A 15,611-nucleotide genomic window follows, 5' to 3' on the forward strand; every position below is an offset into this window, starting at 1 on the left:
TTTAAAAATTAAAAAGTTGATTAAAAAAAATGTGTACAAAATTTCTCTATAAATTCAACGAATCAAATGATTAATAAAATAAAATAAAATTTGAAATAAAAACTAAATTTTTTTTATAAAAAAAAGGAATAAATTTAAAAAACCTTTTTTCAGAATATAAAAAAAAATAAAAAAGTTAAAAGTTAATTTAAAAAAATTTATTTTAAAATTAAAAATAAGTAACTAAATTAAAAAATTAAAAGTTGATTGAAAAAAGAAAAAATGTGTACAAAATTTTTTTATAAACTTAATGAATCAAATGATGAAAAAAATAAAAATTTAAATAAAAACTAAAGTTTTTTATAAAAAGAAATAAATTAAAAAAACCTTTTTTTCAGAACATAAAAAAAGTTAAAAGTTAATTAAAATTAAAAAAAAAAATTTTTTCACAGTCCGTAGCAAAAAAAAGTGTAAACTCATCGAATCAAATGATAAATAAAATAAACAATTTGAAATAAAACTAAATTTTTATGAAAAGGAATAAATTAAAAAACCAAGTTTTTTCATAACATAAAACTAAAAAAAGTTAATTAAAAGAATTTTTCATAAAATTTCTTTTTAGAAATAACTGTTAAATTATAATGCTCATTTTGATTAATTGGAAAAAATAAATCCACTGCACTTTTTCGCTAAAATTGAATAAAACACTTTTCACGTATTCCAACAGCTCTTAATTAGGAGGTCACTTTTTAAAAATCACTGCACTGCTCTTGACGCGACGTGTCAAACTTCAATAAAAGAGATCACTTTTTCTAATGAGTCCTCTATATGGAGCCGGACACTTTTTATACCCGGCCCGAATGTTTAGAAAATGAGGAACAGAGACATAAACTTATGTTGAAAGGAGAGAGAAAAGTCTGATAACACACAAAGGGCTTTGCCAAAAGCATGGTGACTAATAAGATGAAGAGTAAGAGCATGAGAAAAACATATAGAGAGAAAGAGAAAGGTTATTAGAATATATATATATAACTTTTAATTCTTTTTATTGAAATTACTGATTTTTTTTCCATTAATTATTTAACTAATTTTTTGTACCCCCAAGGAAGCGTATCTGTATTTTTCGGTAAAAGTACTCTTTTATCGTCAAACCAACTTAAAGCTTCTTTTTTTTGTTTTACAGTGTAAACTTGATGTTTTTCACTGCGAATTGAATATTGATTTTTAACTAGATTTTCATTGGAAAAAAGTGTTTTTTTATAGTCGTCAAATGTAATTTCTTTTAAAGCTGAAGACCTGACGCCTTTAGCTTTTTTTTCTCACGATTTTCGTTTAATATTTTATATGAATATAATTTTGATCTCAAGCCGATAAACTCGGTGAAAATTTTTCCGTTGCATTCATCTTTCATTAAACCGAGCACTTTATTATTTTTTAATTGTATACCATAGCAGTTATTTTCTGGATAATCGGAAGTATCGAAATAATCGGAATCTTGCTTAATATAATCATAGATGTTTGGAATTTTAATATAATAAATTAAACTATCAGTATCTGTGTACAATAATTTAGATTTATCAGCGAAATTTTTTTTAATATAATTATAGTGAAAATCGTAAAGAAATATTTTCGATATATCAAGAATGCTAAATCCCACGTAAATCGGTTTATTAAATGTAATTTTAACTTTAATCATCTCTATTATAACTAAATTCTTTTCTAAAATATAACAACTGTTGAAATTCGGTTTACTAATAAGAGCTTTGGCACCATATCTACCTTCCCATTTTGTAACAATACGAATATTTTTATGGTTTCTTATATTTTTCATTGTTTTCCCAAAAACAGAATTATTCATTAACTTGTAAAAATTCTTTTCAAATATATTTGTAGACTTTTTTCGGAATTCTGTATTTAAATCAATATACTTTTTTAGCCATTGAGATTGTTCAAATTTTAATATTCTATGAATTTTCGTTAATTTCATTCCAAGTTTTAAATAATATTTTAAATTTCTATAATGAATTACATATTTTGTTCTAGAAAATAAATGTGGTATCAATTTAGGTAATTTGCTGTCTGGAGCGGGGGGAATAAAATGTTCTGGGCATAAGGGCAAATCTTTATGCAAATCATGCAATTCTGCAGGATATTCTAAATCTACTTCTAAAATATATCCAAAAGAAGAATCGTCATCAATTCTATCCACATCAAATCCTAATAAATTGGTCTCCCATTGAAAATCAGAATAGGGTAAAAAATGACTCATTGCTGTGCCATACAAATTATTTATATCAAAATACATTATATAAGACTCTTCAATTTCTGAATTAAATTCTGGCCCCATAAAACGATTGTTTGCTTTCGCGTACCTATTTAAGCATTGAGAAATTCCTCCGCGAATACCTTTTTCTATGAAAAGTAACATTTCAATATCTCGCAATAACTCTAGTTTTATTTTCTTGTATTTTAACATAGCATCAAATGCCAGTCCTGGTGCAGTAAAATAGTGTAAGGGATCTAAATTATATGCTGACAAACATGTTTTTCGAAAATTTTCAAAAATGTCGGCTAAAAGTAAAACATCTGTTTTTAAATATAAATCAGAATATTCCCCCAAATTATTTAAATTAAATGTATTCCACACTTGGCAAGCATGCTCATAATCTTCATTTGATATGTTTGAATTATTCAATTTCGAAAAAAATGCTTCTATAGGCGGCAATTTATTTTCCTCTAATTTTTGCCAACTATCAATGTATTCGTACGGAAAAACCCCTTTTCGGACCAGTAAATTAAATTCATCAATATTACTGCAATATTTCGCAGTAATTTTTTTTTCGTCATTGTTTAAAAAAGTCGCCAACTTATCTAAACTACTAGGCATAAATCTAAACGAATCTAAAAATTTAAAACATACATTCTTGCCATCTACGTATTTAGTGAACGATATATATTTTTCTTTATTTATTGGTAAAAGTTTTACAGGTCCGTCAAAACGAGTGCACAATTCTTTAATAAAAAAATCTGCCCGCGCAAGCGCGGACACATTCTCATCCGCGCTTCGCGCGGGGGCTCGCTTCGCTCGCAAGTTTCAGCGCGCCTCGGGGCGCGCGAATATTGATCGTCGCGCTTCGCGCTCCGGCGATTATTTTACACGTCGCGCTTCGCGCTCCGTGTGATGTTGCGCGCTTCGCGCGCAAATGGCTCGCTTCGCTCGCGGTGGTCTGCAATTGTTGTGCATTATTTGTGTTATTATTCTTGTTTCCTATTAAATGTTTCATAACACATTTTTTTTTCTTAAAGTTACTACGACTTTAAGGATTACATTCTCATCACATGTTTTTGTTTGCTGATGATTGCGAGATAAAGTGGATTTAAATGTATATTTTTGGTCTTGATGATTTAAATTGTAAAGTTATTTTTAATTATACTAACTCTCTTAGCAGAAACATGATTTGCAGAAGCAGATAAAATATTCTAAAAGTATTAGTATCAAGGTTTTTGTGTAGTGTAGACCGGAGCGTAATGGCTGACTTTTCACTCTTTGTTGATGTACTCGGACATTTTTGTTTTAATTAAGTGTTTATCTCCTAGAAAAGTTACTCTGGCATCTCAGCTTTCTTTTAAAAAAACGAACGTCCCTAAATTACTCTTACTTTTTTTCTACAATGAACGAACACTTCGTCGGTATCGTAGGTTGCTCTTTATGCATAGCGTTTTGCATTAGCCAATACGCCCTAAGGGTACTTGGGAAATATTTTGTAATTTTTATCAATACAGTAAGTGTGAATCAAAAATCTCAAATTGACCCTAAAAAAATGTTTCAAGCTTAAAACGCGATTTTAGTTTCTTTTTTAAAGTTATTTTAAAAAAATTAGAACGAAAAAATGAAAATTTTGAAAAGTTACTTTCATATGTGAAATACAGTTTTTCTACTAGCAGACGACAGGGAGTAAAAGTCATTCACTTGTTCGACTTATATGAAAATGGCGGCCTTTTTTTCCATGAGCAAAAGTAACGCATGGTACTAGCTGTTTTTTTTGCCCATGGGAAAAAAAGGTCGCCATTTTCATTCAAGTGGACAAATGAATGGCTTTTAGTTCCTGTTGGATGCTATCTAAAAGCGCCTATTTTGTGCCTGAGGTATAAAAAGTCAATTTTTCACCAAATCTAATACCTTCTTATGTGATGAGAATGTAAAAATGTGCATCGTACTCTGATAAATTATGAAAAATTACAGGAATCGAATGAGAATTTTTATAATTAATATTACAACCCTGGTGAGCTGCACCCCTATATTTTCCCGTGAAATGACAGTGATCGCGATGTTTAGTATCATTATCTTCAAATAAATCTTCACAAATATGACAAATTTTTGCAGTTCTAAATTCTAATTCTTGTTGAAAAGATAAAGTTTCCATTGGTACTATTGTTTTTAAATACAAGTCAACTAAATCAGCAATACTTATTAATTTTTCCATAAACCATGAAATGCAATCCTGCCCTCTATAAGTTTCAAACACTGATAGTGAATCATCAAAATCACATTTTAGATAATATGCAACGCTCGTCGGAATGTTTTCTATACGCCCCGGATATTACTTTATTATCATTAATAGGTTCTAAAAGACTTTCAGTATCGGCATACAGTACAAATGGCACCTTTTCTTTGAATCTGAAATTTTAAAATTTTTAAATATTCTCCTCTTCTGTCGGTAAAATAACCTTACACTTGTTTAAATTCATACAATCAGTTTTATGTTTGAGAAATGAATTTTCATAATTAAAATGACATAAACATCTATCGCATAACCAAGTTCGACGGTTGTGTTTTGTAAATTGTGACTTTACCAATCGCGACAAATTGCGAATCCACGCAAAATAATAATTATTACTATTATTATCAATATCGTTTATTTTATCACTTTTATTTGTTGCAGAAAAAGTTTCTCCTTTATTTATCATTAGTAAGTGAATAGTATCTTTTTTAGAGAAATTGTCACTTAAATAAAAAGGAACAATCTCTTCTTTATTTTTACCAACTTTTTCCAAACCATTAATATTTATCTTCAAACTATTCATTTTTTCGAATTTAGACACATCTTTCAAACTTATAGGAAAATTTATTCCCTCATATTTTAAAACATTCCTAAAATCCGGATAAGAACTAATCAGATTCGCGTTATTTTTTACTGGAAACAAAGCTGCCATTACTGACCAAAGAAAACAGTAATTGTCTGCATTTTTTATATTTACAACAGCATGTTTTTCTATAATAAAGTTTGTCAATTTTAAATTTTCCGAACAGCCTACTTGAATTGGCGCATGTCTATTTATGTTCACCATTAAATTTAAAATCTCTTTTAATGACCAACCTGACTTGTTTTCATTAAATTCCTCCACTTCTTTTAAAATATATTTATTTAATTCATTAAGAATTGCATCCAAATCTGAGAAGGGAGAAATAACTTCATTTTTCGTATTAAAAGATTTTTTTTCTTCTATATTTTCACCGCTTTCAATAGTTGTAAAATTACCCATTAAAACAAAATTTACTTTTAAACTACTATTTTCTCTAAAGGCTTTTTTTAATCGAGATTTTATTAATGATTTAGACTCTTCTAAAAAGTTGAATAAATCTTTGTGTTTTAAATTAATCACCATTCCTGTTTTAATCCTATTCTCAAAAGCTGATTCTAAATTTTCCCATTTTATTCTTTTTTCCTTTTTTCCTGTGCTACCTCTACCAGTTTTTTGAATTTCTTTAAATCTTTCACAAATTGTTTTTAAAATTCCAACAGTTGTTAAAATTCTTTTTCTTTTACTTACGTTAATCAATTCTTTTTTTGATTTCAAAATTTTATTTAAAAGATTAATATTTTTTACCGCTAATTTCATCCACTTTTCCGATTCAAATAATAATTTTTTTTTACATTTAATATTTTTCACTATATCATAAGCATTCTCAATAATTTCAATGAGTTTATAAAAATCTATAGAATCCATCTTTTCCGTTCTTTTTTCGTTAGATTAAAAAAAATGTTTTTTGTTTAACAAACACGAGCAACCAAACAAGCACCTTGTTTATACAATACTAATAATTATTAACAAATGTTCCCTTCCTTTTATACTAATTTTCAAGGTTAAATAAAGGTTAAATAAAAAATTGTTAAAAACAATTCCTGGAAATACAATAGTCATTTCCTTTCTCACGATCTGAAAAATGAAATCATACGATGACTAATATTCTAATTAAAAAATATTAGTGTAAAATAATACTTTCTCCAAATTGAGATAAAGGCTTTATTCTTCAGTCTCCAGTCGAAAAATCAAAAACATTTTTTTCTCAGCTTTTTTCTCCATAGCACGTAACAATACACTCGCTCTTCATACAGCTGAAAAATTTAAACGTAACCTATAAGATGGAAAACTCCGCACTCAAATTTCAGGCCGGCGATCTCTAAAAGTAATAAACCTGTCAACATGTGAAAGATGTAAAAAGATTGTTTCTTTAAATCTTATAATCGCACAAAGATGAATAGAAAATTTGATACCTGGGTCAAATTTTCTCAAAAAAATCAAAGTTGGCCATGGGTCTTTCAATTTTTGTTAAACTTGGTATAAAGGTAGTGTTTTATGACAGAAGATTTTAGCAAAAAAAGATTTTTAAAAATTTTCAAAATTGTGGATTTTACCGGGGAATAAACATTAAAGCACATTTTTTTTGAAAAACGAATAACTTTTGTCCATTTAGTTACATTTTGTTTATATTTTAGGTAATAATAGTTGATTATATAACAATTTAAAGTGCAATATTAAAAAAAAAAATCCATAATTTGCCCGGAAAAAAAGTCAAAAAAAATTTGGATTTCATTTTTTCGGCCATAAGCACCCCTTCGATTTTTTTGTAACTATAATATTTGGATTCGTTATCTTCTCCAGAATTTTTTGCAAAAAAAAATCTCTGGAGACTTTAAAACTAACCGAAATATCGAATTTTTTGTCTGGAGGTGCACAAATATCGATCTCGCGTAAACACGCCTGAGATGTGCACCAAACGTTTCTAAGCGTGAATTTTCGCATTCTAATATGTTTTTGTTAATTTTTAGTAAAGAAGGAAGGTTTAAAATCAAGTTTTGCAATTATAATTTTGTTTTTAAACAATTTTGAATCTCAAAATGTGTATGTAATATATAAGGGGCAAATTTTCTCAAATGTACCAATGTCAAAATTGCAAGTTGTTAGATCGGGCTAATATTTTTACAGTATTTAGAACTATGAATGAGTACTTAAAACCACCTGGTAATTATGAAATTTTTTTAAAAATTGTAGGGGGGAGGGGGTTGAAGAGTTTGGATAAGTATAAACAGTGAGTTTTATAAAAAATCGTAGCTTTTATATAATAAAGAAAAAATAATTGTGACCTATATGTTTTTGGTAGGTTTTTTTCTGCTCTTTCAAATGGTGAGAATTTTTTTTCAAAAATTCAAAATTTAACCCTTCTTTCGAAAACTAAATTTTTTTTTATTTTCTTCAAAAAAAGTTCCCTTTTTTTTTCTTGTACCAAAATAAAGCTTATGATGTGTACTTTCAATATGTGAAACGAAAAAATGACGTTTTTTTGTTTTTGAATTATTAATTAATTAATTAATAAAAATTGAAATATTTTACACTATAAAGTATTTTGACTAAATTGCCGTTTTACAAATAAATATTTATAAAAATAAAAATAAAGAGTTAGTTTTTTTTAAACAAATGTTTATATAATTCTACTTTAAAAAAATATTCCAGTTATTTGCAACGATTGTTTAAATAAAATATTCAACACCTTATGCGTGTATCACGCTTAATACAGATATTAAAATAATTAAAAATTATTCTGATAAAAAAATTATCTCTTCTTACATCAAAAATGTAAAAATTAAAAAAATGTACTTTAGAAAATGTCAAAAAATATTAAGCCTTGAAGTTTAGTTAAAAAAGTTTAGAAGTTTAGTTTTTTAGAAAAAAAAATTTTTATTTTCAAAAGAAGGGTTAAATTTTAAATTTTTGAAAAATAATTCTCACCATTTGAAAGAACAGAAAAAAACCTATCAAAAACATACAAGTCACAATTATTTTTTCTTTATTATATAAAAGCTACGATTTTTTATAAAACTCACTGTTTACACTTATCCAAACTCTTCAACCCCCTCCCCCCTACAATTTTTTAAAAAATTTCATAATTACTAGGTGGTTTTAAGTTCTCATTCATAGTTCTAAATACTGTGAAAATATTAGCCCGATCTAACAACTTGCAAATTTTGACATTGGTACATTTGAGAAAATTTGCCCCTTATATATTACATACACATTTTGAGATTCAAAATTGTTTAAAAACAAATTTATAATTGCACAACTTGATTTTAAACCTTCCTTGTGTACTAAAACTTAACAAAAACATTATAGAATGCGAAAATTCACGCTTAAAAACGTTTGGTGCACATCTCAGGCGTGTTTACGCGAGATCGATATTTGTGCACCTCGAGACAAAAAATTCGATATTTCGGTTAGTTTTAAAGTCTCCAGGGATTTATTTTTGCAAAAAATTCTGGAGAAGATAACGAATCCAAATATTATAGTTACAAAAAAATCAAAGGGGTGCTTATGCCCGAAAAAATGAAATCAAAATTTTTTTTGACTTTTTTTCCAGGCAAATTTTGGATTTTTTTTTCTTTAATATTGCACTTTAAATTGTTATATAATCAACTATTATTACCTAAAATATAAACAAAATCTAACTAAATCGATAAAAGTTATTCGTTTTTCAAAAAAAATGTGCTTTAATATTTAATGCCCGGTAAAATCCACAATTTTGAAAATTTTTAAAAATCTTTTTTTCCTAAAATCTTTTGTCATAAAACACTACCTTTATACCAAGTTTAAAAAAAATTGAAAGACCCATGACCAACTTTGATTTTTTTGAGAAAATTTGCTACGAAAAATGTTTTCAAAATTCACAATTTTCCTTTTCTTGTCTTAAAAAATGCATTCCATTGTTAAATAGAAGCTTATAATTGGTGCAATTTAGTTGAATTATTTTGGAGAAAAATACTTGGCAGTTTAAATTAATTTTTTCAACTCGCTTAATTACCGGAAATTTGAATTTGCTACGAAAAATGTTTTCAAAATTCACAATTTTCCTTATCTCGTCTCAAAAATGCTTTCCATTGTTAAATAGAAGCTTATAATTGGTGCAATTTAGTTGATTTTATTAGAGAAAAATATTTTGCAGTTTAAATTAATTTTTTCAACTCGCTTAATTTCCGGAAATTTAAATTTGCTACGAAAAATGTTTTAAAAATTCACAAATTTCCCTTTTGTCGTCTTAAAAATGCTTTCCATTGTTAAATAGAAGCTTATAATTGATGCAATTTAGTTGATTTAATTTGGAGAAAAATATTTGGCAGTTTAAATTAATTTTTTCAACTCGCTTAACCCCTTCAGTGTGTAGCTAAAATATAACAAAATGGTCCCAAAATGTGTAAGACCTTCTTGTAAATAAATTTTCATGACAATAGGTACTAAGGGGTTTTTGGGGTCGCTGATTACGATTCCGGTGTTAGTTTTCAAAAATTCAAAATGGCGGATCCAAAATGGCGGACACGATTTTGAAAAATTCATTGGATTCGCTTAAAAATCGTTACTCGGGGATTTTCTTGGTCGCTGATTACGAATCTGACATTAGTTTTTTAAAATTCAAAATGGCGGATCCAAAATGGCGGACACGATTTTGAAAAATTCATTGAATACGCTTAAAATTCGTTATTCGGGGGTTTTCGGGGTCGCTGATTACGAATCTGTTATTAGCTTTTCAAAGTTTAAATGGTAAGAATAATTAAAAGAATTTATCCACTTTTAAAATTTTTCAAAATTTTTGGCGACCATTTTGGATGAAAAATTATTTGTTTTTAAAATCTTACTTCAGATTCGTGATCAGCGACCCCAAAAACCCCCGAGTAAAAATTTTTAAAAGAATTTATCCACTTTTAAAATTTTTCAAAATTTTTGGCGGCCATTTTGGATGAAAAATGATTTATTTTGAAAATCTGACTTCAGAATCGTGATCAGCGACCCCAAAAACCCCCGAGCAAGAATTTCTAAAAGAATTTATCCACTTTTGAAATTTTTCAAAATTTTTGGCGGCCATTTTGGATGAAAAATGATTTATTTTGAAAATCTGACTTCAGAATCGTGATCAGCGACCCCAAAAACCCCCGAGTAAAAATTTTTGCGAATATACGTTAAGATGTTTTCTTGTTCGGGCCATGACGTGTATACACGTCATCCACTGTTTGGGCCAGTTTTTTTCATGACGTGTATACACGTCATCCACAGTCAAGGGGTTAATTTCCGGAAATTTGAATTTGCTACGAAAAATGTTTTCAAAATTCGCAATTTTCCTTTTCTCGTCTCAAAAATGCATTCCATTGTTAAATAGAAGCTTATAATTGGTGCAATTTAGTTGATTTATTTTAGAAAAAAATATTTGGCAGTTTAAATTAATTTTTTCAACTCGCTAAATTTCCGGAAAATTGAATTTGCTACGAAAAATGTTTTAAAAATTCACAATTTTCCTTTTCTTGTCTTAAAAAATGCATTCCATTGTTAAATAGAAGCTTATAATTGGTGCAATTTAGTTGAATTATTTTGGAAAAAAATACTTGGCAGTTTAAATTAATTTTTTCAACTTGCTTAATTACCGGAAATTTGAATTTGCTACTAAAAATGTTTTTAAAATTCACAATTTTCCTTTTCTCGTCTCAAAAATGCATTTCATTGTTAAATAGAAGCTTATAATTGGTGCAATTTAGTTGATTTATTTTAGAAAAAAATATTTGGCAGTTTAAATTAATTTTTTCAAATAAAAAAAAAATAAAAAAAATAAAAATTTTTAAATTTTTAAATAATTGAATATTAAAGAATTTTATTATTTATAAAGATAATTGAAATTTGGACCAGAATTTTTAAAAAAAATTTTAACATAATTGAATTTTTGCGAGGATTTTTATTACTTCTAAAAATAATTTAATTCTTCCAACCAATTTTATTTAAGTTTATAAAAATAATTAAATTTCGGTGAAGAATTTTACTATTTCTAAAAATAATTGAATTCTTGAAAAAAAACATTGTTAAATTTTTTTTAAATAATAATTGAATTCTTGCGACAAATTTTTTAAAATTCTTTTTAAATAATTGATATTTTTTGACATTTTTTATATCAAATAATTAAATTCCTGTGGAAATTTTATTATTTATGAAAATAATTGATTTATTTCGAAGAAATTTATTAAAAATTTTGTAAATTATTGAATTCCTGTGAAATTTTGCCAAGAATTTTATTAAAGTTCTTAAAAATAATTGAATTTCGAAAAAGAATTGTATTATTTATAAAGATAATTGAAATTTTGACGAGAATTTAAAAAAAAAATTTTGAACATAATTGAATTTTGCAGAAGAATTTTATCATTTTTAAAGATATAATTGAAATGACCACAATTTTTTTTAATTTTTGAACATAATTGAAATATTACGAAGAATTTTTATAACTTTTGAAAATAATTGAATTTCTGGAATTATTTGTAACTTTTCCAAAATTCAATTTTTTTTAGTATTTTTAACTGAAATTTTTTATCAATCTATGATAGTTTTTGTAAAATTAAGTAATTTAAAAAGAAATTATTGTCTGAAATAGAAAAATTTAAAGTTTTGTATTAAAATTCATGATAGTTTCTTAGTTTACGAGGCAAAAAAAAATCAAAATTCAGTTTTTTCATGAATTTTTAAAATTCAATTTTTTACAGTACTTTTACTAAAAATCCCTGACTTTTCCCTGACTTCCCTGACTTGTGGCAACCTTGTAAATAATTTATCGCTTACATAGCTTTCCTCTTTTGAGGCCTCCTTTGGGGTCGGAGGCTGCTTGCTTCCATTGTATTGCCGCTTGAAAGCAGGCTGCTTGAGAGGCTGCTTTTCTGGTTGCTGACTCTGCTGCAACGGCAACTATATTCACAATAAATTATTAATAACATACATTTATACAATATAAATATTGTTAATATTAGTTTTTCAAATCTTTCAAGGTGTGATAAAATTAATTTTCATTATATTTTTTTTGTTGTGAAAACAATTTTGAGAATATTTTAGTTTTGAGTTTATGTACAGTGTCATCATCCTCCTTAATTATTTACATGTTTCTGTGGAAACAAAGAAGTTATTTGAACTAATTCATGAAAAAGTAGTTTAAATGATATTAAGAAATCAATAAATGAGAGCTTTTAATCTTTTTTTGCAAAATTCATTAAAATAATGTAAGATAGATGAAAATGACAAAAGACAATTTTTTAGATTTTTTAAAGACAAATAATTTTTATTCAAGAAATTTTTGAATATCTAATGTATTTTATGAGAAAAAAAGACGTTTTTAAAAAAAAATTGAAAATTGTTTTTTCTCTTATATTACAATCGGGCACAACTTAAATTTTTATGTAAAATATTCTTCCCTATGAGCACAATTTCCAAAAAAAATTTGAGTAAAGAAAAAGGTGGGGTTTTTGAGAAAACTCAATTTAAAGTTTTTTAGAAAAATTCACTTTACGCACTGAAATTTACTTTACGCACTGTTTTGTATGTTTTAATGATTGTGCATGTATACATCGTATGTGTATATAGTAGGTATGTATATGTTTTTTTATGTGCGTTTCATTTATTGACATATTAGTATATAAAAAAAATAAAAATTATATACTACATACATACAAATGAATAACAATTCCCCCCATAGCTACTACACTTGTATAGCAATATAGCCCAAATATTATCAATATTTTTGCGAAATTCGGTGAGAGGGGGAGGTGAATGTTGCAAAAAATGTTGTATGACACTCGTGCGTAAATCAGATTATAATTGTGTGCAGCACTCACCTTCGGCTCGAGCTGCAAACGTCACACTCGTATAATCAACGATTTTACGCACTTGTATCATAAATAACTATTGTTAGAGGGTGAGTATAGCTAGTGATTGAACGAAGGATTTTATTTTTTGTTGATTAGAACAAATTTTTCATGGTCTAAATGGTTCTAAAAATCATAACTTTTGACAAAAAACGCTTCCAAAAATTCAAATTTCAATTTTTTTTAAATCCTTTGTTTAATCACTAGCTATACTCACCCACTAACAGAAAAAATTTTGGTTTTTGATTTTAGATGAAACAGTCATACAATATTGTGTCCACCGCAAAAACGATTTTTTCTGAAGGGGTCTTTATAAACCTTGTGCTACGGCCCTGAGTTTAAATACTTTTTTTTCAAAAATATTAAAAATTATTTTTAATAGATTGTATTTTAAGAAATTAAAGTGAAAAAATAAAAAAAATTATTTAATGTATGAAAAAAAGTAGTAAAAAAGCATATAATTTCTGACAGTTTTGTCCCATGTAACCCCTTAAAAGTATTGAAAATTGAAATATTTTTAAAAATTTCTATTTTAAAACGTTTAAAATTAATAATTACTCACGTTATTGTAAAAGTTTGCATTTTGGAGCACAGGCGGCGGATGGTTAAATTGTTGTTGCGACATCTGCCATGGCAATGTGGCTTGTTGAGGCACCTCCTGGTAGGAATTTTGTGTCATCGGATTATCAATGAAATATTTCGACGGCTGATGTTGCAACAGTGGCAGCTGATGCTGTTGCATCGTCGTCACTTGCTGCAGCATCGGTTGCTGCGACTTCTGTTGTTGCATCAATGTTGGAAAATGTTGCTGCTGATGCTGTTGCAATGGTGGTGACGGCAGCTGTTGTTGAATCGGTGGCATTTGCTGCTGATGTTGTTGCAACGGTGGCTGCTGCTGTTGCATCGGTGGCATTTGCTACTGCTGCTGTTGCATCTGTGGCATTTGCTGCTGTTGTAACGGCGGCTGCTGCTGTTGCATCGGTGGCATTTGCTGCTGTTGCAACGGTGATGGCAGCGGCTGTTGTTGAAACGGTTGTTGCTGTTGCAACGGTGGCTGTTGTTGCATTTGCTGCTGTTGCAACAGTGATGGTGGCGGCTGTTGCTGTTGAAACGGATGTTGTCGTTGCAACGGCGGCATTTGCTGTTGTAACAATATCGGCGTCGGCTGTTGTTGCAATGGCGGAATTTGCTGCTGTTGCAATGTCGGCGTCGGCTGTTGTTGCAATGGCGGAATTTGCTGCTGTTGCAATGTCGGCGTGGGCTGTTGTTGTAATGGCGGGATTTGCTGCTGTTGCAATGTCGGCGTCGGCTGTTGTTGCATCAGTTGTAGCGGCGGCTGTTGATGTACCAGTGGAGGCTGCTGCTGTTGCATTGGTGGCGGCGGCTGCTGTTAAATTCATTTGAATTTTAAAAAAGGTTTTTGAGAATTTTTAAATCAATTTTGTTTACAATTCAATTTTCAAAAATTTTAATTATTTTAAAATTCTTCCTTTAAGGTTATGTTATTCAGTGATCAAGTGTTTCCATATTAAAGTGTATATATGGCACGTGATCACTGAATAACAAGATCTTAAGGTCATGTTATTCAGTGTGACGTTTTTCCATAGTAAAGTATTTGGGGCACGAGACATGTGAAGAACATAACCTTAATATTCAATTATTATGTAAAATTTTAATTAAAATTCATTTTTAAATAAATTTTTATTAGAAAAATTAATCATTTTTGATTTGTTTATTCGTTTGAATTTATTAAATAAGAATAAATAATTTATTGAATAACCAAATGTGTCTTTTAAACTGAATTATCATCAAGAACTATTTCGACGAATTTCAATAAACTTTTTGAGTATAATTACTATTTGTTAAAAATTTGATCAAAATTGAAATTTAAAAAATTTAAATTTAAAAAAGAATTTTATTATTTGTGGAAACAATTGAATTATTGCTAAGCAATTTATATTCAATTACATTTTGAAATTTTAGACGACAAAGTTATCAAATTTTTAAAATTGAATTTTTTAAAAATAATTTCCAATAATTTAAAACACTTTAAATCAACTTGTTCATGAAAAAAACCGTAGAGTTGCATTCGAGCGAGAAATTACGATAAATAACCTAATCGATCCATACACTCGTTCAATTGTCATAATTTTATCGTATCGTCTCGTACCGTTTCAACAATCGCTCGTAAGAACGATCGAGCCCGAGAAATTTTCATTGTAAATGTTAAAATCTTCTAACGACATTTGTTTTAACCTTCCTATTTGACATTTATTTTTATATGTACAAAATTTTTAATATTAATACAATTTTGCAGTTTAGAATTGGATTTTTTTGGTGATAAATGAATTAATAACCTATTTATTGAAAATATACAATAAACTTTAAGAAATTAAATGTAAAAAAAAACCTTTCTAACAAGAAAGTGTTTATAAATATAAAAATTATTTATTTACTTTTATAATGTAAATTAATTAAGTATATTTTTTAGTATTACTAAAATTTAATTTATTAATTGCAAAAATAGTGTATATAAAAATATAATAAAAATTATAATAAAATAACAATTATATTTAATTAAATTGGTATATGATTCTAATCAACACTTATGTTGCAGCAAGTGTAATAATTTAATAA

At 27.6% G+C, this 15,611-nt stretch overlaps 1 protein-coding gene across 1 annotated transcript; it reads right to left on the reverse strand.

Annotated features, from left to right (window-relative positions):
- Positions 1 to 1,261: 1,261 nt before the first annotated feature.
- Positions 1,262 to 13,887, reverse strand: LOC122510882 (nuclear transcription factor Y subunit beta-like). The gene is made up of 3 exons (XM_043625823.1): positions 13,537 to 13,887; positions 11,902 to 12,024; positions 1,262 to 1,477 (listed from the first exon to the last, which is right to left on the reverse strand). Exons 1-3 carry the CDS (start codon positions 13,885 to 13,887, stop codon positions 1,262 to 1,264), a joined length of 690 nt encoding a protein of 229 aa, XP_043481758.1.
- Between the last annotated feature and the right edge of the window lie 1,724 nt (positions 13,888 to 15,611).

This window comes from Leptopilina heterotoma, unplaced genomic scaffold (genome assembly GCF_015476425.1).
Source record: "Leptopilina heterotoma isolate Lh14 unplaced genomic scaffold, ASM1547642v1 Lhet_769, whole genome shotgun sequence".
Classification (NCBI taxonomy): domain Eukaryota; kingdom Metazoa; phylum Arthropoda; class Insecta; order Hymenoptera; family Figitidae; genus Leptopilina; species Leptopilina heterotoma.

Bases quoted from the DNA above. Each gene is read 5' to 3' on its own strand.
- LOC122510882 (XM_043625823.1), bottom strand. From the start codon at position 13,887: ATGCCACCGATGCAACAGCAGCAGCCACCGTTGCAACAACATCAGCAG. The intron at 12,025-13,536 runs GTGAGTAATTAT...TTGTGAATATAG, and splicing joins ATGCAAACTTTTACAATAAC to TTGCCGTTGCAGCAGAGTCA. The intron at 1,478-11,901 runs GTAAGCGATAAA...GATTATATTAAG, and splicing joins CCTCAAAAGAGGAAAGCTAT to CAAGATTCCGATTATTTCGA.